The following is a 27,918-nucleotide window of genomic DNA, read 5'->3' on the forward strand; positions in this document are numbered from 1 at the left end:
CACCAAACGGAGGTGCGTTGACGCCCACCAACAGCAAAAAGAGAAAAATTAAAAAATATTTAATGGAGAATTTCGGACCCAACCACTAGATGGTGGAATAATGCAAAGCATGTGAATCCAGAAAAGATTCACGCTGCAAAACTCAGTATGATATATTAATATTATTTTTGGGAGAAACTTGAGTGACCTAGCCCTAATTTATTAAATTTACTATGCAGAGTCCCCTTGCTGTGCAATAGTAGAAAAAGTTCATATTTTGATTGTTCACCTGCTTACCACTCTTGGAAGAGCCAAGACTGGAGGGGCCCAATCACAATGGGAAACTAAAGAGATTAAAATCGTCACATCCCCTGCCTCAGGGGAATGGGCTATTGATAGATTGTTTTAAACCTTTTGACCACTTTTCCCTACCATTTCACTGACCCTCTAGTCATTAAAAGGTACAGGCACAAAAACATGAAAATAATAGTATTGGTACACCAAACACAATTTTGCAATATGATAATTATGGCAAAAGTTAATGTCATAAAAATGCAAAAATTCCCAAATCTCCTAATAATGCAGAGAGGCGAGTGTGTCATCCAAATCAAGAGGTTTGAATCTACCAGCATGACTCCTGAGGTCTTAGAATTTGGATAACTGAACTCATCAACCAAATATTTTAAAGTTATTAGTGAAGCAAGGAAATCACTGGCTTGAAAGTGTTATGCATCTCAGTGGATGAGGTTTGTGAACCAAAATTCTTGCCCAGTCATTTATGTGGAACTTAAACCTGGCTTTATCTTTCTTGTTTTATAACTATTATATAAAAGTCACCTGCTTGGTATTCAATATGTGGAAGACTGTATGTACTCATTGCTTTGTAATACTTACAAATACTATATCAGCTGACCTAATAAAAAGAGTTTTGAAAAAAAGACACCTGGGTTTATCACCTTAGGAAAACACCTCTTGAACGAATGCAGAGGATGCGCAAACATTTTTGACATTTAAAATAGGTGCGTCTCTATGCACAGTAAATGAATTGTAAGCATTGACTATGCAAGAACAATATTTACAGTGACACAAGATAAAGAGGTAACAAGAGTTAATCCTAACTTCTTATCAAAAGTAGTTTCTAATTTTTATGTCAGGTAATCCATACAGTTACCAGCTTTCTTTCAGAAACTAAAAACATCATCAGGAAAAACACTTTATACCTTATGTCTAAGGAGAGTAGTTATGTAGACTGTAAACTTTTACATAAATACAGCAGTTATTTGTACTACATGTATCACAAGGTAAAGAACTGCCAGTATCCAAAACTACGACAGCAAGGTGTATTGTTCAAACTATCTAAATATTTTACTCCTTAACATAAAAACGAGGTAAAGCCAAGACTTCACAGGAAATAGATCACCCTAGCATATATAACCAAATCTTTGTTCAGTGATACACAGAACAGTCACATGATTTTCAGTACATACGTGCAACGTATTAATGTATGGAGGCAAAATCAAAGGTGGAAGCCCACGTGGTTCAGAAGGTATTAAAGTAAATATTTGTCCCACCTACACTTGTGCTGCTACATAATTATTTACATTACAGCATGTCAATCTAGAACAGGTACACACTACATAAGAGTAGGAGGTGGGAGGAATGGTGGCACCTCAGACACAAGCTAAATAAAATATTTTCCAATACACCCTCACCCCTCCTTTGAGGTAGAGAAGAAGACTACATCTCACAAATGGCACAAAATATTCATGCTCTAATCATCCTGTGATCAAAGCACAAAGGGAAAAATCTGTCTCCTTGGTTTTGTCAATGTTGGAAACTTCCCTCCTACCAGAGAAATTGATTTTCGCTCAAAGCTCTTTCTTTAACTATGATCACCGAGGATCAATATCGCTTCTCTTCAGTTACAATAACTTCAGAATGGAGCTCCTACTTTTGCCTGAACCCAATAGCGAAATAAAAGAATATGAGCATGACACAGACATACTGGGGCATTGTCAACTTACGTTCATTATTACAGTGAGTCAGGTTGACTCATCCAATAGTCGATGCCCAAAATGAAAAACCTAAGTTAAATAAGAGAAGATTTCTGGACCAAACCAAAAGTTGACATAATAATGCACAACATGTGGAAGCTAAATGGACGCAATGCAAAACTAGGTAAGTTTGGAGGTAAGAGTTGGTCACTGGCTGCTTATGAGCTTATTGCTGGCTACTACTTCCACTGCTAAGCTACATACCTGTGGTTGGCTGCTGCTCTCCACACCAGCATAATAGCTTTTTTCCATATTTTCTGGGCTTGAAGTGCTTCTTGGTCCTCACTGCAGACAGACCTAAAACAAGACAAAACATATCCTAAATCACTAACACATACTTCAATGCAGGCCAGCCATTTATTTAGCACTCACTAATAAAACACACAGCACCCACAAAGCATATCCATTTACTGGTTGCTTATACAGCGCTTAGTCCAGCACAGAGACCATCTCATTTTGCAAGGAGGAAATGAGGATTCAGGGGAGTGGAAATGAAGGAGAAGCTTTATGGAAGTAAAAGCTTCCCCAAACATGCACACAACTTCGACTAGTGGAGCAGAAGAATGTAAGGGGTAGCAAACTTTAGGAATCTGGCTGGAAATGAGAAGAGGAAAGAAGTGCTGTAAATCAGGCAGGAACAAAGCAATGAAGGAAGGAGTGTCAGAGGGCAGGAGATAGCCATAAAGGTGGCGTGTGATAGAAAGAGAAGATGAAAGAAAGATGGACAAACAGCCTTCACCTGATGACGCTGTGTAAATACTACATAGCATCGCTGGAAAAAACTGAAAGATTTTGTGCCATCAATCTAGTACATGATAGCTCTTTTGACATGCAGTACAAGCAACACTATGCTGTGCACTGTGATCTAGTGAAGAAGGATGGTAACTCCATTGCTTTATTAACATGGAACTGCAATATAACTTTAAGAAACAATTTTGAATGTGCAAACAATACTACTGTGAGCTTCAAACCCAGTTCATCAAGGGCCTGGACGTGACTGACTGCTTAGCAAAGCTTTCGAAACTAAGGAGACACATTTACAGGACAATTCCTGCAGACCACTGGAATGTAATTGTTATAAGGATGACCCCATAAACCTTGTAAGAATGGCATTTAAATCCCAAAAGGCCTTGACTAATTTTAAGTGATGTCATTTGAGATGTCATCAGTGATGTCATGAGTGATGTCACTGACCATGTCATGAGTGATGTAATATGTGACGTCATCAGCAGTGGATTTCGGTCGCGCGAGTTATAGTTAGCTGAACTAACTATAACGGAGGAATTTCAATGGTTTTGTACGAGTGAAATGTCCAGCTAACTAGAACATGTGTGAAACCTATTGTTTTTTCAGTGAATTTGCAAGGTTTTTTAAATGCTAATTCCGAACTATAACGTGTGTGAAATCTATGGTTTTTTCAGTGAATTTGCAAGGTTTTTTAAATGCTAATTCCTAACTATAACGTGTGTGAAACCTATGGTTTTTACAGTGAATTTGCAAGGTTTTTTAAATGCTAATTCCTAACTATAACGTGTGTGAAACCTATGGTTTTTTAAGTGAATTTGCAAGGTTTTTTAAATGCTAATTTCTAACTATAACGTGTGTGAAACCTATGTTTTTTTTTTAGTGGATTCGTAAGGTTTTTTAAATGCTAATTTATGTATGTATTATTATATTTTTTATATATTTATTTTACAATAAACTACCTATGTATATAGTTATAGATTGACTGCATCCTGTGATATGGAATGGCTCAGCTCTTTTTTTTTAATTTGGATAAAGTTGAACAGCATAGTTAATATCTTCTATAAACTTACACAGTGTAAAATTTCTTTTTTTTTTTAAACGGTTTTTCACGGTGCGCGCACCGGCAATTTTTTTTATGAAACGAAATGTTTTTTGTTTATTTACGAGGTCCTTTAGGGACCCCCTGAGAAGGTCTAGGGGGTCAGGGAGTGTCTTCCCTGCCTCCTTTTCATGTTTTAGAAATCGGGTTAAAAGTAATTCATTTCTGATGCGTGCGCGCACCGTGCGCGCACCGCGCAATATTTTTTTGGGGACATTAGGGGTCTTTCATGGTCCCCCTGAGAAGGCCTAGGGGGTCAGGGACTCTCTACCCTGCCCCCTTTTCACGTTCTCCACTTGTGTTTTTAGCTCTCTTCTGCCTCTAAAACTCAAAATGGCGGCTGGGGGGGTGCGTGCACCCCGCGATTTTTTGAAAAAAAATCAAATGTTTTTTTCACCCTTCGGGGTCCTTCAGGGACCCCCTGACAAAGGCTAGGGGGTCAGGAACTCTCTACCCTGCCCCCTTTTCACGTTCTCCACCTTTCTTTTTCACTGTCACACACAAAATGGCGTCCGACACTTCCTGATTTCGACCGATTGGAATGTTGACTGACATCTAACCACCAATCAGAATTACGCTCGCGGACATTTGGTGCGCGCCCCGTGCGCGCATATAGATATTTATGTACTTTTAACTGCAATTTTCTCAGGAACTACTGAACAGATTGACACCATATATGCAAAATGTACATGCCTGACCTGAGGACTACCTCTTTGCCAAATTTCAAGTAATTCTGTTCAGCCGTCCGGGCTGTACCTTCGACTAAAGGTCCTATGGGAAAATGCATGGGGAAACTGCGTTTTGGGACCCCCCCTTTTTTCTCAGCCCTCGCTTGACGAATTACCCCGAGACTTTCAGGGTAGGAGCTGAGCGGAGCGCCCAATTAGTTTTGAAAATTTCACGAAGATAAGTCAACCGGCGCCAAGTTATTTAAAATAGAATTTTCAGATTTCCTATGGGAACTCGGTCCTAACTATAACTATCTACTGGCGACCGCCAGTAGATAATATATATATATATATTCACTGAAAAAACCATAGGTTAAACACATGTTATAGTTAGCGGAAATTTTACTGATAAAAAACCAATGAAATTCCCCCGTTATAGTTAGTGCAGGCAACTATAACTCACGCGACCGCAATCCTCTGCTGATGCTAATACTGTATTTAGACACTTATTTGCCCATGTCTTCTTCCATAAATTTTTAGCTATACATATATTACAAATATTTTTTTTTCATAAAGACACATATGTCATCAGCAGAAGATTGCGGTCGCGTGAGTTATAGTTGCCTGCACTAACTATAACGGGGGAATTTCATTGGTTTTTTATCAGTAAAATTTCCGCTAACTATAACGTGTGAAACCTATGGTTTTTTCAGTGAATTTGCAAGGGTTTTTAAATGCTAATTCCTAACTATAACGTGTGTGAAACCTATGGTTTTTTCAGTGAATTTGTACGTTTTTTTAAATGCTAAGTTACTTTACGCCATTCGTGGCGTGCGCGCCCACTTAACGGAGTTCGTTCCGTGCGCGCACGGTGCGCTTCGCGCACCGTGCGCGCACAGTAAGCACGCGGTGCGCTTCGCGCACCGCGCGCCCACTTTACGCAGTTAGTGCCGTGCACGCACGGTGAGCACATGGAGGACATATGATGCACTTCGTTTTGAAAGGTAATATTTTAATTTTTCACACCTGTTAAAAGGCATGCACAAATGGTGCCCTTCGGGCACCATTTGCACACGGGGTGGGGAGAGTGTGGATAATTTTTTTTTTTTAACATTTTTTTACCGTACGCGTACGGTAAGCGTAATCGGCGAAATTAGCGAAAAAATAAAAATTCCGTTTTTGGCCTTGGGGGATCTTTGGGGACTCCCTCAACATGGCTAGGTGTTTTGGAGCTGTCCAAACAGCCCCTTTACATGTTTTTGTGCTTTGTATTTTAATCCACACTCTCAGTGCGAGAGAGAAAATGGCGGACGCCGCTTCCTGGTTTCGGCCGATTCGAATGTTTACTAAGATCTAAGAGCCAATCAGAATCGCGCTCGCGCACGCCACCGTACGCGTACGGTAAGCGTACCGTAAGCGCACCGTAAGCTGGCTCAGATATATATATTGATTTAAAGGCTATTTTCTCAGAATCTACTGAACAGATTTACACCAAACCTACAAAAGGCACTTCCTTGACCTGAGGACTACCTCTCTGCCAAATTTCTAGTAATTCTGTTCAGCCGTTCGGGCTGTAGCTGTGTCTAAAGGTCCTATGGAAAAATGCATGGGAAAAACGCGTTTTGGGACCCCCCTTTTATCTCAGCCCCCGCTTGACGAATCCCCCCGAGACTTTCAGGGTAGGAGCGGAGCGTAGCGCCCCACCTATTTTGAAAAATTCGCGAGGATTCGTCGACCGGCGCCAAAGTTATTCAAAATAGAATGTTGCGGATTTCCTATGGAAACGTGGTCCTAACTATAACTACCTACTGGCGACCGCCAGTAGGTGATATATATATATATATATATATATATATATATATATATATATATATATATATATATATATATATATATATATATATATATATATATATATATATATATATATATATATATATATATATATATATATATATATATATATATATATATATATATATATATATATATATATATATATATATATATATATATATATATATATATATATATATATATATATATATATATATCTTTTTCTTTTTGTTGTTGAAAGAATCAGTTCGTACAGTGGGGAGGATTAGTAAAGAATCTGCGGCTATATTTTGTCACTACCAGATAAGGTGTTACCTAAGGTAAGTAACTTATTCATCTGATAGAGAGGTCTAGCCACTGATTCCTTACCTTAGAATGAGATACCAAAACAATAGCATCCCCGGAGGAGGGTCTGCAAACCGGATCGTAGAAAGTATCCCCGACTAGGCTAACCTGTCTGAATTAAGATACAAAAGAGAGACCGGCTGCCCGGAAGGGAGGTCAAGCAGAAAACATTTCACCAGAAACATTGAACGGAACTGAAATTGCAACTTGTGCAAAACCATGGGAAGAAGATATCATGGCAGGAGAATAAAGATGAGTTGGAAAGAACAGTCCATAGAAACATAATACTACAACATTCCCTTAAAGTCAAGTGGGACAAAAAAACCAGAACGGGAGGCCTAGGAGAGTTGCTAGCTCCTAGTCATAGAAGCCAGCACCGCAGAGAGCACCAAATAATAGTATAAGAGAAGCATTGTGGGCAATAACAACAATGAAGGTCACAGACCACACGTGGTCAGTTGGAACACTCAGAAAGGGAAAGGGGCTTTCTGGGACTGTTAAATGTAAAATCCTGGCGGGGCAAAGGGCAGAGAGAGAGAACGAAGCAGAAAACATGCAGAGGCCTCCCCAGGGTACGAGGAAGAGCGCAACAACGTAATGTCATGGCTATGGGCTGCGGCTCTAGGGACACTACCACCATTCTGCCCTCATCAGGCAGTAATCATCAATGGTATGCCAAGAAAACGTGTGGCAAACCTATCTGTGGTAAAGTGCATGGATCATATAGCACTGGCAAGTACTTGTGGCGTTGTCCACTGATTTAACTATGGTTTGGACTGAACATATACTGTAGATGGTTGGACTGAATGCATAGTATTCAAACTGCAGAACTAGCAACTAGCAATGTTCTTTATTTCCCTTTAAGACTAGTATGGAACTTGCCTGGTACGGTTCAGAATCTCAAGCACCTGACTATGTTTCCCAGTAGTGCAAGGGCAACGGTCATACTGGGAGGGGCTCAGGAATAAACCTATTCCTTGGCTGAGTGGAGCAGATGTGCATCGGTCCTCGTCTTCTGCATCTGCAAGGGGCATGGTTTACCAAGGTCACGGGGCAAACAGCGAACATCGGTGGGAGGAAAGTTGGGAACTACTGAAGAATTGTACCATCCACAATACTTACAGATTGTGATATCCTAAAGAGATTGGACTGATCTCGAAGGTAAGAGCGCCTGGCGCACAAATAGATTTCATTACAAGACCGGAGGCTACCATTATGCATATCACTTTTAATGCGTTTCCAAGCAGCCGCATACATCATAAAGCAAGTGTTCCATATAGAATGTTAATGATAAACAAAAGGCATGAGACCACAAAATTAAGCCTCTTTTAAATGCGGCTCCAGGCAGATAAGTTCTTTTCCTTACTCCTCATGTTTGATAACGATATTGTTCATGTGCTTTCATTACTTTCTTTGACTTTTTCTTATTTGCCTTAGTGATGTAGTAATGTAACCTAGTGATGTAATAATCAGTTTTTTTCCTTCCCTTCCGCATTCACTTGGGCGTTTTACCCCCCCACACTCCTTTCCCTTCATGTCACCGCGACCTCCAATTTACGGAGGTACGCGCTCTCCCACCCACGTTATTGCCCCTTGTTCATCCGCTCGCTCTATCTCGTTTCGAAAAATAAATACTTAAAGCTCACTCTTCGAAGCTTTCTCTTGCCCGCTCTTCCCCTCAGGCAACGGGGTTAACGACAGCCCCCCGTTCTCGTGTCATCGCTCCCACGCACCGCGTTCGGACTTTTTTCCAAAAAAGACACTTCGGTGCGATGATGGTTTGAGGAATGAACCTTGGCAACGCACCGCTAACGTCGCGGCGTTGCCAAGGAACATTCCTCGATACTTTTCCTTGTAAACACGGCCTGCAAGGCCTTCGTATTTACGTATTACCCGTCTCCTGGCAACCACTGTAACAACAGCCTCCGGTGATCGCGCTCGAGCGCATTTTCGATCCCCGGAGGCTAGATCAGCTGGCAGTTACACAGAAACGCTTCCTAAAGCCCAGGAAAATATATTTATTAGCAAAACCTGCATCTTAAAGCCCATCCATCTTTAATTCATTGGAAAATAATTATTCTATTACCAAACCTTTACTTTATAATATAAAAAAAATTTAAAAAAAGAGAGGGAGAACATTTTATTAAAACCTTTATATTATATTATAAAAAAAAATTAAAAAAAGGGGAGAACATTTTATTTCCTTTAATTTTCCTCCTTTATCATGTCTGACCTTGATTCAGAAGAAGCAGAGGCTAGCGTACCTACCCTCAACCTAAATATTGAGGCCTTTAGAAACATCATCCATGAGGAAATGAGATCCTGTATGTTGGAAACTCTTTCTAAAGTAATGACTTCTAAAATATCCCTCCTATGTGAAGAGGACGATATTACTCTAGATCAACATACACTCAAAGAAGATCTCTCTCATACAAGGGGAAAATGACTTTAAAAAAGTAAGAATTTAGATTTTATCCCCAAGAGCACTGGAGGTCCTAGTACCTCAACCTACATGGGAGGTCACCGCACCTCAAATACCTTGGGTGTCCCTAGCGGCACAACACATAAAGATGTCCCTAGCGGCACAACGCATAAAGGTGTCCTCAGCGGCACAAAATATCTGGGTGTCCCCTGCGGCACAAAATATCATAGTGCTCAGAATGATGACCTTGATGAAAATGATGATGATTTTGATAATGACGATGCCTCTGATTCTCCTGACTAATATATCTTAGATCTCGACGAAGACGATCTTGAGTTCAACTCCCTCGATGAAGATCTCTCTCATTCTTCTAAAGATACCATTCTAGACCCCCTAGGCCAAGAAATGTTCTCTCCTCTTAATATTAAACACCCCAGGAGCTCAGAATGGATCCCGCAGGACCACGTGAGCAAATTTATTAACAAATGGCTAAGGAACCCTCTAGACAGGGATTCTCGGAACCTATTAAGAGCCGAATGCTCCAGACCTTCCATCGGAGATAAAACCTGCCAAACTCCAAACCTTGATCCAGAACTCATCAAGTACCTCTTCAAGCTCGGAAGAGACCTGAGAAAAGGAATGGAGAGATCCCTTAAAGGATGTCAAGATAGAGTCCTAGATATCCTAGGCCCCCTTGCAAGAATTATTGACATTACTGAAGATAGCCACATTAATGGCACCCCACTAAACACTGAAATAATTAGAGGACTTAGCCAGAGAGCTCTCGTTCTTTTAGGTAATGCTAATGCCAGCCTCAACTCAGAGAGGAGAAGACTAGTCTCTACCAAAATTAGTCCAAAATTAAGTGACTTAGCTGACAAAGAACCCTCCATCAACCCCAAGGGCTTGGTCTTTGGCGAAGACATGATCAAAACACTAGGAAAATATGTCTCGACCTTTACGGCTTTAGATAAAGCCCACCAGAACATGAAAAGAGTTTTTAACTCAAATAACCTTTTCGGAAGGGCCGGTAGACGGGCCTCTCTTTTGGCCGCTTCAACCGCAGGCCCTACCCTAGAGGAAGAGGATATCGCGGAAGGGGATTCCTCCCCTCGAATACACCTCAATTCTTTCCACAAAAAGGAAGAGGATTTCGTTCCAGAAACTTCAGATCCCGCGGTGCTCTCAACGACAACAACACTATAGACTTTACCGAAACTCCTTACCAGTCTTCTTTCCCAAGAGAGATGAATCTTACCCTAGATCAGGAAAAGATAATAGAGGAGGAAATCTCCACCATGCTTCAGAAGGGCGCTATAGTAGAAGTCCCTCTAGAGACGTTAAGATTTATAAGCACCCTCTTCCTTGTCAAAAAAAAGAGAAAGGTTGGAGACCCGTCATAAATCTAAGGCATCTCAACAAATACCTCGTTTACAGACACTTCAAAATGGAGGGTATTCACCTCCTCAGAGACTCACTCCTAGAGGCAGATTGGCTCGTAAAATTAGATCTGAAGGACGCTTACTTTATCATCCCCATGGCCAAAGTTCACCAACCCTTCCTTCAATTCTTATGGAAAAAACATCTCTTCCAATTCAAAGCACTCCCTTTCGGTCTTTCTTCAGCCCCTTGGTGTTTCACCAAGGTAATGAGATCAAGAGACCTCTTTGCCAGCAGGTTGACTTTCCAAATCCAGAATTAATACAGTTGGATGCCAGACCCGGTTGCTCTGGCAGTGAATGCCTTCCTTCAACCTTGGCAAGGCACCAACGGTTACGCCTTTCCCCCCTTTTCAATGATCCAGAGGGTCCTTCAGAAAGTCAGACAACATTGATGCTCGATCGTCCTAATCACTCCTTTTTGGCCTTCTCAGGCTTGGTTTCCAACTGCCTTGGAAATGACTTACGACCTTCCATTCCTAATTCCCTCCCTAGTGGATCTTCTTACAGACATAGACGGTCATCTTCACCCCATGGCTCAAACAGGGAAGCTGACCCTTCTTGCCTAGAGAGTGTCAGGAGATCCAATGATCTCTCAAGACTTTCGTCAACAGCTTCAACTCTCCTCGGGGAGTCTTGGGCTCTCGGCACACACTACCGGTATAACATCATTTGGAAATCATGGGTTCGTTGGTGCTTGGAAAGGAATCTGGATCCCGTTGAAGCACCTATCGTTGGCATAATCAATTTTCTTGTAGAACAATTCGAACGAGGCCTTAGTTATAGATCTATTAATTGTTGTAGATCTGCCATCTCCGCAGGACATTCCCTCGTTAATGGTAAGACAATTGGTAAAAATACAATTATCTGCAGAGTGCGTTCTCAAAAGCATCAGACTCAGGAGACCCCCTAGACCTAGATATCAATCCCTCTGGGATGTCAACTTAATTCTTAATCTTTTTTCAAACTGGCCTAATAATACCCTTCTGAACAATAAAAGTCTTTCTATCAAACTCGCTACCTTACTTTGCTTAATTTCCTGTCGTAGAGTCTCTGATGTTAAAGCTCTTGAAATATCTAATAGATCATACAACATGTTCGGAGTCAATTTTGATCTCTTTAAAAGAACAAAGACTATGTCCGATTCCATCTTTTACCCTCGTTTTGATTCTTGCCCTAAACTCTGCGTCGTTGATTGTATGAAAGAATACGATTGTAGAATGAATTCTCTTCGCCCTTCAGGTGTGACTCAGCTACTCATCTCCTTTGTTAAACCTCACAGAGCTATCTCCTCTAGTTCTATTTCTAGGTGGGTTAAAATTGTTATGAACCTAGCAGGTATTGATCTAAATATGTTCAAAGCTCACTCTATCAGAGGTGCAATGGCCAGTAAATCTTTCTGGTCCGGAGGTAAGTTGGACGATATCCTTAAGGCTGCTGACTGGTCGAATGCTAGAACATTTGCTCAGCATTATTGCAAACCAATTCCTCATATGTCCGACGTAGTCTTACAAAGCTACCAACATGCATAATGGTAGCCTCCGGTCTTGTAATGAAATTGCGATTCTCCTATTAACATGACTAGAGAATCTGGGTTTCATTAAAGACACGGAGGCTAACATTATCCCTCCCTCCTCTTTCCCATTTAATCTTACATCTTCAGTATAACATATCTATTATTTCTGAATTGAAATGTTATATACTTTTATTGACATGAAATCTTATTTATGTTTTTCGCATTTACGCTTGTCTTAATCACTTTGCTTGCTCACCTAATTTATCCTTTATTTTATCAGTATTTACTCACATGGCTTTATATTTTTTTCAGATAATCTCTCATAACTTCAGGACTCTGACTTCTTATCCTTCATCATCCTCGGTTTCCTGCCTTCCCTGATGTTTTATCAAAGATGTGTGCATCTCTTTAAGGAAGTTTACTCCGTTTCCACACCTTAAAGTTTCAAGTTTTTTAGTGGAACTTATCCTGTTTTACGCCATTTAAAAGAGGCTTAATGTTGTGGTCTCATGCCTTTTGTTTATCCTTAACGTTCTATATGGAACACTTGCTTTATGATGATTTATGCGGCTGCTTGGAGACGCATTAAAAGTGATATGCATAATGTTAGCCTCCGTGTCTTTAATGAAATCCAGATTCTCTAGTCATGTTAATAGGAGAATCGCAATTTCATGTCAGCATAATTTTTGGACACTCAACTTACAAGGATATCATTTTTGAGCACATATTGGCATTGTGCACTTATTTCTCATACACTTGAATTCTCAGGAATACCATTAATGTTTTGAACCTTACAACCTATGTACAAAGTTGCGTGGCAGGCCCCGCATAAATAATGATCGCAGCTGGGGAATGCATATCATCATATGGAGAACAATAACCAGGTGAAACCATGTTTTACAATTAAAATCCCGGTAAAAGAACAGTAAAGGGCGAAGTCTGGTAGGTAGATTTATCTCTAGAGCTATTCATCTATCAAATTAACGATTCTATGCTTACATACACAAGGTGATTTCTGTAGTGTTCACCATAGTGCCTAATCTTTGTCTTCCAGATACATGTAGGCTTCACCTCCTTATATTTGCAGCCCAGCAACCAGGTTATTATTCTTTATTAGAGAACTGTGGTGAGGAGGGGGGGCCTTTCCCAACACCTTTTCTCCCACCTGGCCACTCCAATAGTCTGTGCTATAACGGCATTCAGACTTGGTGCTGCCTGGAGGTGGACCTTCTGACATCGAGCAAGCCCCCAGGACCCGTACAACCTGACACGAAAGCAGAAACACAATCACTATAGAGTTAACTAACAAAGGGAGTTATAAAAGATATGGAAAATATATACATGACACACACACAAATATATGTGTGTGTATGAATCAATACATATACAGAATACGTATACAGAAGAAAAACTGTATAACAGGTGTCCAACAAGGGCACAAATAAATGGCCACCATGTCGGGAATGGGGCAAAATGGAACAGCAGCAAGGGCCTCGCATAAAAGGAAACAAGCATTTCCAATGCAATAGGTCTCGCATTACTGAAAGTTTGAACTATTGGCATTGCATTATTATTTGCAACTCCAATAGGTCAAACTTTCAGTAATGCTAGACCTATTGCATTGCAAATGCTTGTTTATCACTGCAAGCATATGGTATCACACAATTTAAAATAAATTCATATGTAAAGTTAAGGGCTACCGCACTATAAAGCATTATTTTATATTTATTGAGTTGCTCTTCATTCCGTAATATTAATACTTGGTAGAGAAATTCAATACGATTCTTGTGGGAACCTGCAAAAGAGAGTTAAATGATATGTGTCGAAAAATACAAGATGTGTATTTTGGCTATATATTGGTATAATTCTGCTTGAAGTAGTTACTTGCCAGCAGGTAATAATTGTGAACCACTGACTGAGGCCAAGTGAAGTATAGCCAGAGTCACTGGAATTATGTGGCAGCAAAGGGACAATTTATGCAGCAGGGTTGACTAAATTAAGCTGCAAGATAAAGGAAATCATGCAGCATGTGGTGCATTCTGTGATAGTATTTATTATTTTCACATTTTTACACCTGTTAACAGTGTCTGGGCATAGGTTGCACATCATTAGTGTTGGTTTATCTCCCAAATATAGTAATAAGCAACAGAAAATTAACCAGTGAGCCAACGCAACAGGCCTTCCACTGTGCAGCAACATGTGACTGCCTTTTAGTAACTTTTGGACCGTTTAAGCTAAACTATTTTCTGCTAAAATCTGGAGATTATACAGTAGATGATAGATTATGTGGCAAATATGGCAAATTTATAATTATTCGGAAAAACTCTGCGACAGCACAAACACATATTTCCAGTGGCTCTGAGTAAAGCTGATTTGCGGCACTGCAGGACAAACATCAGTGCTATGCACACCGCCACTGAGTATTGTTAATAAAGTGCTGGTGGCACCATAGGGAGGGGGGGGGGGTATGGGTATGCTGAGGAATGGAGTGAGGGAGGATGGATTATGTTTGAGTAGCTATGAAACTGCTGCCCCTCTGCATCAAAGTGGAGTGATCTGCACACGTACTATTTGAGTGGCTTACTTAGTTTAAATTGTGAAACGTTAGGATGGCAGCAGTGCCTGTAGTTCGTTCTGCTCCTCAAGGGACCACTGTAACAGGTATGCTTGAAGCCCCTAGTTCAATGTCTTCGGCTTGAGCACAGTGGTTGGTGTTTTCCATTGGTGAGCTTTCTCTCAGACCGGAAGGAAGGTCAGTTCTTGGCGAGGGGAAGGAAGCCTGCTAAAGGCACCTGAAGCTTGCTCCAGATAGTGGCAAGGGATGGCCGCTGGACACAGATTACATCAGGAATGCACCAGTCACATTACATATATAAACGAGGTATGTGGTCTATTGCGAGTCTCCCCACAAATAACTCCCACGGCTCCCACTGGCAGCTGTACAGACTGTGCAGTCTTATTTCGGGACTAACTACTGGAGGTTTGACCCGCCCGTACAAATCCATCACCACACCTGACTGAGCACTGCGGAGGCCCGTGATTAGTGGGTGGAACTAATTGCCAGGCAACAACAAGGCACTTTAAACCAATACCGGCATTTTTTCCTCAAGAGGTTTTATCTACATTTAAAAAAATGCTTGTTTTTTTTAATAGTGTGAGCCTGGCCCAAAGGTATAGTCCAAAGTGAGCAGCTCAAGCCACCATGCTCAATGTCATTGCTGTTTCAACAGCAGCCTGTGACCTATTGTCTAAGGTGCAGCTTACAACTACATTGATGAAGGAGGTAGGAGGTTGGCTCTTCCACAAACTGTCTTTTACAACTAACTGCAGCAATTTGGGAACCAGTGACTTCCATTTTGGGGGCCTGGCATGTCCAAGTGCAGAAGAAAGGAAGACAGGAGAGCTGAAGAAAGGGACACGTGGGGGCAGAAGATGAGGATGCAGAAGGGGACAAAGGGAAGGAAAGGGACACAGAAGAGTAAAAGGGAAGGAAAGGAGCACAGAAGGGGACTTACACAAGAAGCAGATAAAAGGGACACATTGGGGACCAAGGACAGGGACAAAGAAGGGGCAGACACAAAATTGTCCAGAAGGGAGCAGAAGAAAAATTACACGAAGGGGAGTAAAGGAAATGGGGCGCAGAGGGCTGCAGACGAAGTGAGGCTCAGAGGGCGGCAGACGAAGTGGGACGCAGAGGGTGGCAGACTAAGTGGGACGCAGAGGGCGACATGGAGACAAAAAAAAAGGAAACAAATGAATGCAGGATACCCAGCAAGGGTCAACAGAACGAGGACAAGTGTACTGGGTCACAAATATATAGGTCAACATCGATGAAGCATCCAGCCTGATTTCATTTACAATTTTCTATAAAACTTTTCCCATTACCCTGAACGAAGATTTTTGCTCAATGTAATTAGTGGGGAAAGTTGAGACTTGACCTTAGCTTCAATGAGAAATGACACTCATCACAGTCACTGTGGGGATAATCAATATAAAACATGAGCGATAGTTTTCTCGTGAGATAGGGTTAATGGCTCTTGTTTACAAAGTGAGACGGTATTGAATGCGAAAAAGTAAGGGGAATGGTGGGGCAAGATAAAACGAGACAAGCTTCCAGAATAAGCAAGCGAAGTACTAGGGTGCACACGAAGGGCGCACCAAGAGCACAAACTCACAGGGACCACTGGATGTATGGCAAGAGGAGGATTGGGGAATGGGATACAGAGGGGGAAACAACACGCCACTAGAGTGTAAAAGTAATCATGAGGTTTAAGATTACGGTTATGGACAGCGCTGGGACACACAGCACACTGAATCCAACACTGCCTAGTCCCCGTGGCTGTCTGTTGCAATTCTCTTTTGCCCCTATGAGCTCCGGATTTTAGTCAGTGTGCTCCTCTCCCATTCATACTTCCTACTCGCCTCTAGTCTTACCTCCGGGATCCCATGGCATTTTTCAACAGCAGGCCAGCGGCTTTAGAAACTAGCAGCCCCGGTGAAGGTGCCTTGAGGCTGTCGGATCTCGGCGCTGCTCGTCATGGGTGACTGAAAGCAGCCGTGAGTGAGGAAGTGCACCCGTTTCATGTTTACGCAAGATGGCGGGAGCAAGAACAGAGCCTGCGGCGGTGCTGGACATTGTACCCAGCCAGCTTTGAAACACGTTTGTTCCCTGAAACGGCAGAGTTGTGCGTTGCAGCAGCTGCGTCAGAGGAGGCCTTTCATGTGTATTTGATTTGTGGCCACTCGTGCAAGTATGTCCACGGGAGCGCTGTGCGCTTCCCTGTGAAATGCATCCAGAAAAGAGCAAGCCCGTGTCTGGGCACGATAATTGAAACCACATGGCAGTGGTGCGCGTAATAGACACCAATAGTCCATTGGAGGAGCAATGCGCCCGCCTTATGTGTAATTGCGTGCTGTCTTTGATAAAAAGACGCACGCAAAGGCCAATAGCGTGGGCCAAAAGGAAAAGTACACGCACGAGCGTTTGCGATTCCTAGGTCCGTTTTGAAACCCCCTACAAGAGGTCTCTCGCTGCGCAAGCAGTGCTGCGCACTGCAACGCAAGGTGCGAGACCTAAAAAGGCAGAAAACAACACCACTGACTGAGCGGTGATAATCAGGCTGCTGAGAGACCGGTGAAAAGAACAACAGGGGAGAAAAAATCTTGCTAGAATAGTAAAATAAGACCACTATGGAGAACTGTAAAAGGGTCAAGTTAAACAAGGCCATCACAGTGAGTCCTATGCAGATAACTAGTCTCCGTCTGAAGGAAGAATAACAGACGAGGACGGGAACTGGCAGAAGCAGCGGACAAGGCGGAGGAAATAGCATGGAAAGATCAACGCCACAAGTGAAGGTCCAAACCAAGAAACCACCGTCAGGAGCAGAAGTAACAGGTGTAGAGGTAGGGCCTACAACTTAACAAGGATATGAGCTAGAAAGAAAAGGAAAGGAAAGGTGCAGGTGCACGGGACGCTTTTTGTTGTCTTGATATGATTTATGAATTGTATGTTTTGTAACTCTGTTCATATACAGTTTGTTATGTGCATTGTTGTCTCCCTTTTTCCCTTTCTTATTTGAACATTGTATTGTATGATTGGTGTCTGTGTGTGTTGTGGTGTCATATTGTCTTTGCATATGGTGTTATGTTTTTGTGGGGCTGTTCTATTTGTATTGTATACAGTAAAATAATTTTTATACAAATGAATTTGATGAAAACTATATAAAAAAGAGATTTTTTGATAAAATAAAATAAAAAAAAAAAATTATTGACTTGTGGGACAATGATGTTTTTCCTGTTGTAGGATGAACCATGAATGTATTAATTAACCTATAGGGAGAGGTTTGTTGTTATTATGTTTTGATTTTCCCTGCCCTCCTCTCACTCTATTTAGACATTGAGGGACCCTCTTCTGTGTTACTCGCATGTGCACGGGACGACCTGTGCCCTGAAAACAAGCCATGGGACATCATGAGTAAGGGTCCTGATGTCGTAATCGGTATGCTCTTTAGGCGAGGGAAAGCAAACCCCCCAAGGGGTTAAAATAGTGTCTATGCTCGCAAGAAGAGAGGGAAAAACTCCCTGAAAAACAAACCCTCAGGATCACCAACCTCAGTACGAACCAACCCAGAGTGGGAGGGCAAGGATCCATGTTCAAGAAGAGACGAAAGATGAAAAAATGGCTATAAACCTCAAAAGGAGCAGAAGACACATCTGTAGAACAGCCAGGCCAGTACCAACATTGAGGTTGGCATCAGAGGTGTGATGGAAACATCTACAACAACATAGCATTGATCAAAGCAAAAAGTAAAAGTTGCTTTGCGCAGGGCAGAAGGAGATTAAGGGCGGCCATGCAGAGGCATAGAAGAGAAAGGATCATCAGAGTAAGCAACCCATACCAAAATACAGACACGGCACATCCACAAGAGACCTAAGAGAGAAGAGAAAAGAAGGGGCAGGAGTCTGTTTTGCCCATGCATAGCGAAAGACAGCCCAAGAAGGGCTAGCATCTGAAGAGAGAAAAGGAGGAACACCATCCAGGTCAGGTCCAGGGAATGCACCTGAAGTCAAGGATCAAGCCCCTTCTCTTGCGTCTGCAAGGAAAGAAGGGCGCCAGATAGAGTGGAAAGAAGAAACCCCTGGCTAGTGTGGAGAAACACTCAAAAGCAAAGGCGTGGGCAGGAGGAATAAGACCACCATCCACCATCTTCCGACTTGCACCAAAGCACAGATTGTGGAGTCCCCAATAAGGGGTACCATCGTGTCAGAAACAGATGGAGGAACAGCTGCAAGCCATACAGATGAAGTACCCTGTAGGATAGGGAGTAAGGCAACAGTGCATCCGCACAATCATGAAAATAACCCAATGAGAACTGGAGGAAAAAAGCAAAAGAACCCCATGAAGCCACCTGCGTAGAAACCCAACAGGGCCAAGAAACAGGATGAATCACAAAAAACAACTGGGGAAAACAACCTGTCAACCACAGGGTAAGAGAGTAAGAAAGGAAAATACCAACCAGGCAGGAGTCGCACACCAGATGCTACTCGGGGGCGATGAGTGAAAGGAAGAAGCCACCGGGCACCACCCTGTAACGGTTAAGACAGAAAAGAAATCAAGGAGACCATGACCACATACCAGACTGAGTACGGTGTGAAGGAGAGGATGGTATCGCGAGCAGGAAATTAAGATTTCACCCTCTCCGACTTTCCCAAAAACTGCATAAAGCGGAGTCAGCTTAAGAACCAAACAGATATTGACCATCGAAAGGCATGTTGACCAAGGCAGACTGAACAGCCTCAGAGAAGCCAGAGGTGTGTAGCCAGGTATGCCAGTTATGCCAGTAAAGAGCTATGAAATGAGCCATGGCTTGTCCCACAATATCTGTGGTATTCATGCTACAATGAATCGGCAATTAAGCCGTCTGACGGCCAGCCTGGTCAAACTGAGTAAGAGTGCCCCAAGTGTCATCAGGGACAGAGGGGAGAAGGAGCAAGACCGAATGCCACAACACGTGAGAAATACGGCCCACAACACAAGCGTAATTAATGGAATGCAAAGCAGAGCTGGTGGCCGAAAAGAAATATCGACCAAGAACATCTAGACTTTTAGACTCCCTGTCTTGAGTGACGCCAAACCTGGCGCCGATGGCGGAGGAGGCTGTAGCAGTCTGAACCACAAAGCTGCATGGAGTAGGCTGTCGGAAAAGGCAGAGCGGGTATTCAGGGCCTTTGAGCTAATGCCGGAGGTATTCCTCAAGTGCCCAACGAAATATCAAAGAGGGCTTCACTGAAGAGTAGCACAGGTTCGGTCCTCATCTTGCCCTGATGAGGCACCCCAAGTATGGACACCTCCACAGAAGGAAGACGCAGCCCTAGAACCACATCAACTCTCTGCAAAAGCGCAGCAAAAGTAGACCTAGCCTCTGAAGCGAGGCTAGGAGGAGAAAACAAGCTGAAGGATGGGGACGAATCAAGGGCAATAGTCTCACCAAGGTCAGACACCCAATGAAACTCCGGAGAAGGCTGAGAAAAGCCAGTTATGTAATCACCGACATCACAAAATAGCAGGGGGCTCCTCTGAAAGCGGAGGAAGGTAGCCCGAAAAGAACTGTTCCACCAACGCCATTTCCGATGTCGGCGGGCGTTGAATAGGCTACACCTTGGTGTCAGGGAGAGACAAAGTAGAGGCGATGGGCACAGCCAACACCGATGGGGCGATGGCAGATCCAACACTGGCATCACAAGTGAGAGCCCCAAAGGGCTGTGCACCGGAGCCAATATGAATTCGATCACAGATCCAGAGGGACTCACTGACACCGAGGGAGGTCCTGCTGGTTTGGAGTCAGTCAAGGCTTCACCGACCTTCTTGGGGCCTAGATGCGCACCAGGAGGTGGCTGAGAACCAAAAATGGCATGAAGGGAGAGATAGAATCCCCTCATATGAGCCAGAGTCGCCTCAGTGCTGGGAAACACCGGAAGGCGCGGGACGGATTCTCGCTCCGACCCCAAAATTGGAGGAATAGGAGGCATGTCAGGGACACAGCGCATACAAAGTAAAGTCGGGTAGGCCACGGCACCACCCGCCTATGGCATGACTGACCAACCGACAACGTGGACGAAGGACTTTAGGAGCTGGTCCTTGAGCGGTTCTAGAAGGAAGAAGAGGACCAAGACCGGTAAAGGACCTTTGACTACCGCGCCCTAACAGTGTCAAGTGGCGCTCCTGCAACTACGATGACTGAAACTGCAGACATAAGCCGCACCGTTCGGGTCAGGGTGCATGCTCAGAGAGCACATGCAAATAGAATGAGGGTGTGTGGTCAACATCGTAGTCCAAGGGCCCTAAAAATATCCAGAAAAAGCACACTGTTTTGTCGACAACATTGAGATAGGCTAAAAATGGCCACAGGTACCACTCTCCAAATCAGCATGGAAGCGCGGAAAGGAAGAAACTGACGTCAGCATGTCAGGGGAGGGCTTATATGGACTCCGGTGGACGACGTTGTTACAGAGTCGCTCGACGCCTTCTACCGACGTGCAGAGGTACTGCTGTAGAAATGTTTCCGGATCTAGTCTGGTGCCTGGGAATAATTCTAAGGTAAGGAATCTGCGGCTAGACATCTCTATCAGATTGGAGTATTTAGAGAAGCCCCTGGCACCAGAAAAGCAGATCCTGATGACCTGAAGAAAGAAGACGGACGAGAAGAGTCGCACAGCAAGAACAGAAAACCCAGCAACTGACTTGGCGTTAACCCAGCCGGCCTGCCAGCTGATTTCACCTATTGCACCAAAAATCAACTTGTCATGCAGTTGCTGAGTCCCCAAAAGCCAGGAGACCAGGAGTCAAGACTTCCCGAGGGACAGCGGAACTGTCCCCTGCATCCTATAGAAAGCCAAAGATAGATCAAGAGGCCACACCAGAACCCGCCACAAGCACCACTGCATCCAAGCCCCCCAGTCCATGATGAAATGGGCCAACAGTGTCAGCGTGGTCTCCAAGTCCTCAAGGTAGAGACCTCTGTGGAGGGACTCCTCATGAACTCCCCGACGTTACCTGCAGCCTCTGTTGGCAGGCCCCCTCAACCGCAAGTGTTGCCGGATGGAGAAACCAGACACTCAAAAGACCCTCTGCACCCGGACGCCTGCCCCGTGAAGAAGAGGACCAAAGGTGTCCCCACATCCCCCAAAATCGCAAGAACCAATGCCACTCTTTAGCTTCACTGGACTGGTATCATAGTCCCCTACTGCAGCCTATTTCTACTGCAACTGTTCTCCTTTGGATAACATTGGGCACCCAATGCTCTTTGCACCTTTGCACCCGGCCGCCCTAGTGCCGCTGGTGGTGTTCTGCTGGTGTTGCCTCGGACCTTGCCCACCATTCACTTTTAATCCTGGAGAAGGGTCCCGTAAGTTGCTGCCAAGAACAGATAAACGGCATATGATTTTTCTTCAATAGGTCTACATTGCAGAACTCAGAAATTGCACAAAGTGTCGACTATTTGAACTGAAAAATATTCCTATTTAAAAACATACTCACCTGAACGATTTTCTTTTAATACATAAACATATATGAAGATACTTGCTATTTTCATAAATTGGTGTGGATCTCCTTTTTGACTCCTGTGCATCATTTACGGACCATTGTGTGTATTTTTAGATGTCTTACACTCCTCTGTGTTAAGCCTAAGGTTGCCCGAACACACTAACCCTTAACAGAGCACCGTGGGATTGCCATAGCAATCCCCCTGTCCACTAATAAGGGAACCCCTGGACTCTCAACACAATATATCTCATTTTGATATATTATATAAAGAGCCAGGCATTTGTTACACACACAGTAAATAAATGAGACACACACTCAAGAAGGTAATCCGAAACCAATATAGAAAAATAGATCAGACAAGTAGATTTTGAGTTACTGATTTTCAGAGAACATACAGCTGTCAGATTCGAGGTATGAGCTTCAAATGTGGTAATGATATCCTATACGAGAAACAAGCACTGCATGGGGGTACTTGCAATCAAGTAACAGGGTTGTTCTTCTGGACTTGAGGTAAGTAGAGCCCAAGGTCTTTAGAACCTCCAGCAGTTTCTGTTTACCTTCCCTGGTGTGTAAGGCTACAGAGGTGCTGGTCGCAAGGGTAGCTTCGAACACTATTGATGAAGTCAATGGGAAAACCTGTAACAGAAAAAAGCTGTGAGCAGGGACTGGGAGACCAGTCCTGCAGAACACAAAGGGAGGCTCGGATCCTGATGGTCTCTAGAGCACTGGTGCACAGTCGTAGGCTGTGGGGCTCAGGTGCAAAGGTGTTTTGTCCGATGGGTTTCTTGCGTTGGAGGCTCTCTCTTTTTAGGCCGACCTGGAGATGGACAGGAAGGACACACTCGACAATGGCCTCTATGGTGCTGATTGTCTCATGTCAATAGGTCGATCCTGGTGTCCAGGCTGGACATTAAACAAGCCTTGGCTCCCGCAAGGGCTCCAGTACCCCACATACTGGTGCAGGAACTCCAGGGGGATCTGGCATCTCCAAACTTGGTAGGGAGACAGATCTGGCCTCTTGGAGAACGGAGACTTCTTCCTGGGATGCTGCTGTCTTGGTGGACCCGGGGGTCTGCAGAACGGTGTACCGGGTAAATGCAGGCAAGTGGCTCCTCCTCTTCAAGGGAGATACTGGTTGGTTGACAAAGTGCTGGCACCCCTCTGAGGCTTTTGGAGGATGCAGAGCTGCAAGAAGAGTGAGGTATTTGCAATTGTTCAGACAGAAGCAGGCAGGGTTTGGAGCCAAGTCCACAACTAGTCCACAGTTCTTGTATTCCTCGGCTCTTCTTTGCCCTTATTCTTTAGTCAGGCAAATTTGAGTTCCTGGTATCAGTGGGCCACCAAAGTCCTGAAGTTAGGGCTGTTAAGGGGAATGAAGGGTAGTAGCCAAAGAGTTCCTAATTCCACCAAAAACAAAATGGTGGAATCCTTCTTTTGTGGAGCACATCAGATAGCCCACTTAAGGGGTGTGACTAGCCTTGTGATGCAACACATCTACTACATGTCTAATTCCCCCCCTGTCCTGGTGCCAAATGGGCCTCGGGAAGGGGGTGCATCTCCCAGGTCTGGGGGAAGCCTGGGTCGCATATCAAAGGAGGCAGGGGCCTTGAGGTCATATTTGTACAATCTTTTAACATGCTACTTAACAAACCTTGCAGCCCTCGTTGCCAAACTGGGATAAATACTGGGCCTTGGAGCAACTGTGTGGCATATATTTTGGAATTTCAAAGGAATCTGTGCATCAGTACAGAGCAAACATGTTGCCAGGAGCAAAACCTATTCTGGATTGAAGCTCTTCAGGTGCTGGCTAATGACATACCTGGACACTTGAGAAGAACTGACTAGCCTAAAAGGGAAGGAGCTGAATTGTACCTTCAAGAACAAGCTGCTGGACCCCAAGAAGACTCGCACAAAGCTCAAAAGAATAGAGAATATGCACAAAACATGCCCATAACCGTTTTATTGACCTGAAGATCCCTACAGCCTAGAAGACCTAGAGAAGGGTAAGTTACTTACCTGTAATCCTAGTTCTCTTCCAGGGGTATCCTCATCAAAGTCATAAGCACTGAATATTCCCGCCCATGTGCGGGGACCCCGGAAATAATAAAATCATATATGTAAAAAACATACATGTATACAGCTCTGTATATGTATAAACATATATTATTTTTTCCCAAGCAAATGCAGCCCCTAGAAAAGAAGGCTAGGCAATGTATAAATACACATCCAATAATACATATAGGTATAATAAAACACCTAAATCCCTTTTTTTTTTTTTTTTTTAATGAGGTAAACACTCATGAGAAAGCAAAAAAAGAGAAAACTGTGTGAAACACAGATCTACAACACATTGCTAGCCTGCAGGCTGCATTGCAACACAATACCATAGAGACTGAAAAGCCCTGTATAGGTAAAAACTGGCACCGTGCCTTTAAGGCAGCCCTGGCTTCCATATCCCATCATGCCTCAGGGGTGACAGTTAGGTCAGTTGTTCTTTGCGGGACCGTAGTCCTAAACACAAAGATATATCCTTTCCATAATGAATAAGACACTTCTTCTCATTTGCCTGGGGAGGTGGGTGGGTTGCTTATGACTTTGATGAGGATACCCCTGGAAGAGAACTAGGATTACAGGTAAGTAACTTACCCTTCTCTTCCAGGGGATCCTCATCAATAGTCATAAGCACTGAATAGAGTAGCAAGCTCACCTTCCACCTGCAGGCAAATGAAAAAAGGATTGTACCACACATAGAATAGGAAAATCATGAAAATGATTATGTATGGAACAGATTCCTCAAGGAGGCTTGTCCTACTTGAGTGTCTGCTCTGGTGTCCGAATCCAGACAATAGTGTCTGGTAAAGGTATGGACAGATCTCCAAGTGGCTGCCTTGCAGATCTCGGAGAGTGGGACATTATTGAGAAAAGCAGCGGTAGCCGCTTTTCCTCTTGTCGAATGCGCACTAGGGCGCGCCCCCAATGGTTTCTGAGCCAGTTGGTAGGCCAATGTAATACTTGAAACAATCCACCTAGCAATGGAACGTTTGGAAGCCGCAAAGCCCATACGGACAACCCCATAGTTCACAAACAATTGATCAGATTTCCTGACATTCTTAGTCCTATCTAGATAGAATTTTAGGACCCTTTTGACATCTAGAGAATGCAACGCCTTCTCTGCCGGAGAGGAGGGGTTGGGAAAAAAGGTTGGTAAGGAGATGGCTTGGTTTACATGAAACTCCGATACCACCTTAGGTAGGAACGAAGGATGAGTTCTCATCACCACCCTATTCAGATGAAAAATAGTGTAGGGCTCTTTAGAACAGAGGGCCTGTATCTCACTGACCCTCCGTGCTGAAGTGATGGCTATTAAAAATGCTGTCTTCCATGTGAGGTGCTGTAGGGTAGCCTTATGAATAGGCTCAAAAGGAGAACCCATGAGCTTTGACAGAACCAAGTTTAGCTCCCAGGAAGGAGAGGGAGGTCTAACAGGGGGATAGACTTTCTTGAGTCCTTGCAAGAAATCCTTCACTACCTGCACTTTAAAAAATGACTGCTGTGAAGGCGAACGCCTGTATGCTGTTATGGCTGCTAGGTGAACCTTTATGGATGAAAATTTCAACCCTCCCCTCGCTAAATGTAGAAGATAGGGCAAAATTACATCCTCCTGGCATTTAGTGGGATCATAATGATGCTGAGCACACCATATATAAAACCTTTTCCACTTACAGAAGTAGGAGTGTCTTGTCGAAGGCCTCCTGGCTTCCTTCAGTATGGACATACACTCTTGAGGGAGGTTCAGATGGCCATACTGGAGGACTTCAGGAGCCATGCTGTTAAGCTCAGCGAGGGAAGGCTGGGATGGTAAATCTTCCCCCGCATCTTGGACAACAAGTCCGGCCTGCACGGCAGCCGCTTGTGGGGGCGGATCGACATGTGTAGGAGATCCGTGTACCACCACTGCCTCGGCCAGTCCGGTGCTATGAGGATCATCTTGGCAGATGAATTCTGCAACTTGGTCACCACCTTGGGGATTAGTGGGAGAGGCGGAAAAGCGTACACAAATGTCATTGACCAATTGATCAAAAGGGCATTCCCTAGGGATCCTGGTCGATGGTATCTTGAGGCGAAGCCTCGGCATTTTGTGTTTTGCTCGTCCGCGAAGAGGTCCACTTGCGGACGCCCCCATTCCCCGAAGATGTCTTCTAACACCTCGTCGTTTAGTACCCAGTCCTCTGGTTCTTGAAAATGCCGACTGAGTAAGTCCGCTTGCACGTTGAGTTCTCCTGGTAGGTGCACCGCTTTCAATGAGATGTTCCTTGCTAGGATCCAGTGCCACAGGGACTGAGCTTCCAGCGAGAGCGTTCTGGATCGAGTACCCCCCTGCTTGTTCAGGTAGTACATTGTGGTGGTATTGTCCGTCTGCACTAGAATGGTACTCGTCGTTATCGCAGGCAGGAACGCTTTGAGGGCTAGGTGGACTGCCCTGAGCTCCAGCATGTTGATGTGGTACAACTGCTCGCTGCTGGACCACTGTCCCTGAGTTTGCAGAGTCCCAAAATGCGCACCCCATCCCTGAAGGGATGCGTCGGTGATTAAGATCTGAGTTGGGGGCTCTTGATGGAAGGAGATCCCCACTTGTAGATTCCTTGGCTTCAGCCACCACTTGACTGACTGTTTGGCTGCAGAGGAGAGGCAAACCTTTTCTTCCCACAGGGTGTTCCTTTGATCCCATTTGTCCTCGAGATCTTGCTGGAGAGGACGCATCCTTAGACTGGCATTGGGCACTAGGAAGATGCAGGATGCCATGGCCCCTAGCAGAGATGAGATTTGCCTTGCCGACGACAGATTGCTGGTTATAATCTGTCTGCCTTTTAGAATAATGGATGACTGTCTTTCCTCCGAAGGAAACACTTTTCCTACTACGGAGTCTATAGTTGCACCCAGGTAGTGGATCCTCTGTGTTGGTGAAAAATTGGACTTTTTGGCATTCACTCTGAGACCCAACTTGCGACATAAGTTCAGGCATAGCGACAGCTGTGATCGCACATTCTGAGGCGATGAGCCCTTTATTAGCCAGTCGTCTAGGTAGGGATAGACGAAGACTCCTGCGCGCCTCAGAGCAGCCGCTACTACTGCCACGCATTTTGTGAATACTCGAGGAGCTGACTTTAGGCCAAATGGGAGGACTTTGAACTGATAGTGAGAGTTGCCTACCACAAACCTGAGAAATTTTCGATGATTCCGTAGGATGGGAATATGGAAATATGCGTCCTGAAGGTCCAGCGAACACATCCAATCGCCCATCCGGAGAAGAGGATATATTTGGTGGAGCGCCAGCATGCGAAATTTCTCCTTTCTTATGTGTTTGTTCAGTATCCGTAGGTCTAAAATGGGTCTGAACTCTGCCTTCACACTCCTCTTTTGAATGAGAAAGTATCTGGAGTAAACTCCCTTTCCTCTTTGGTTTTTGGGTACCTTCTCTATTGCAGATTTGAGTAGAAGCGTCGCTACCTCTTCTCTGAGCTGCTTCAGATGCTGGGATGAATTGACAGGAGGAATCGATGGGGGGTGACTTCTGAAACGAAGCGAGTACCCATGACGCAGTATATGCAGGACCCACTTGTCCTTTGTGATGGACTGCCACTCTGGAAGATGATGTGCAACACTTCCTCCCACCGGAGCGGTGGACAGCATCAGAGGAAGCGGCTTCTCATTGCTTCCCCGGAGCTTTGTTTCCAGCATTAGACTGCCTGTTGTTACCCCGTCCCCTGGAT

The 27,918-nt window shown here is 44.1% G+C and overlaps 1 protein-coding gene across 2 annotated transcripts in view; it reads right to left on the reverse strand.

Annotated features, from left to right (window-relative positions):
- The window catches only part of BRD8 (bromodomain containing 8), a 716,998-nt gene that overhangs the window by 408,153 nt on the left and 280,927 nt on the right, over positions 1-27,918 (reverse strand). For both annotated transcript variants that reach the window (XM_085618373.1, XM_085618372.1), the window contains exon 17: positions 2,238-2,330. In XM_085618373.1, coding sequence (XP_085474499.1) covers positions 2,238-2,330 — 93 coding nt within the window. The remainder of the gene's footprint in view (positions 1-2,237; positions 2,331-27,918) is intronic.

The sequence above is a fragment of the Triturus cristatus genome, chromosome 7 (assembly GCF_964204655.1).
Source record: "Triturus cristatus chromosome 7, aTriCri1.1, whole genome shotgun sequence".
Classification (NCBI taxonomy): Eukaryota; Metazoa; Chordata; class Amphibia; order Caudata; family Salamandridae; genus Triturus; species Triturus cristatus.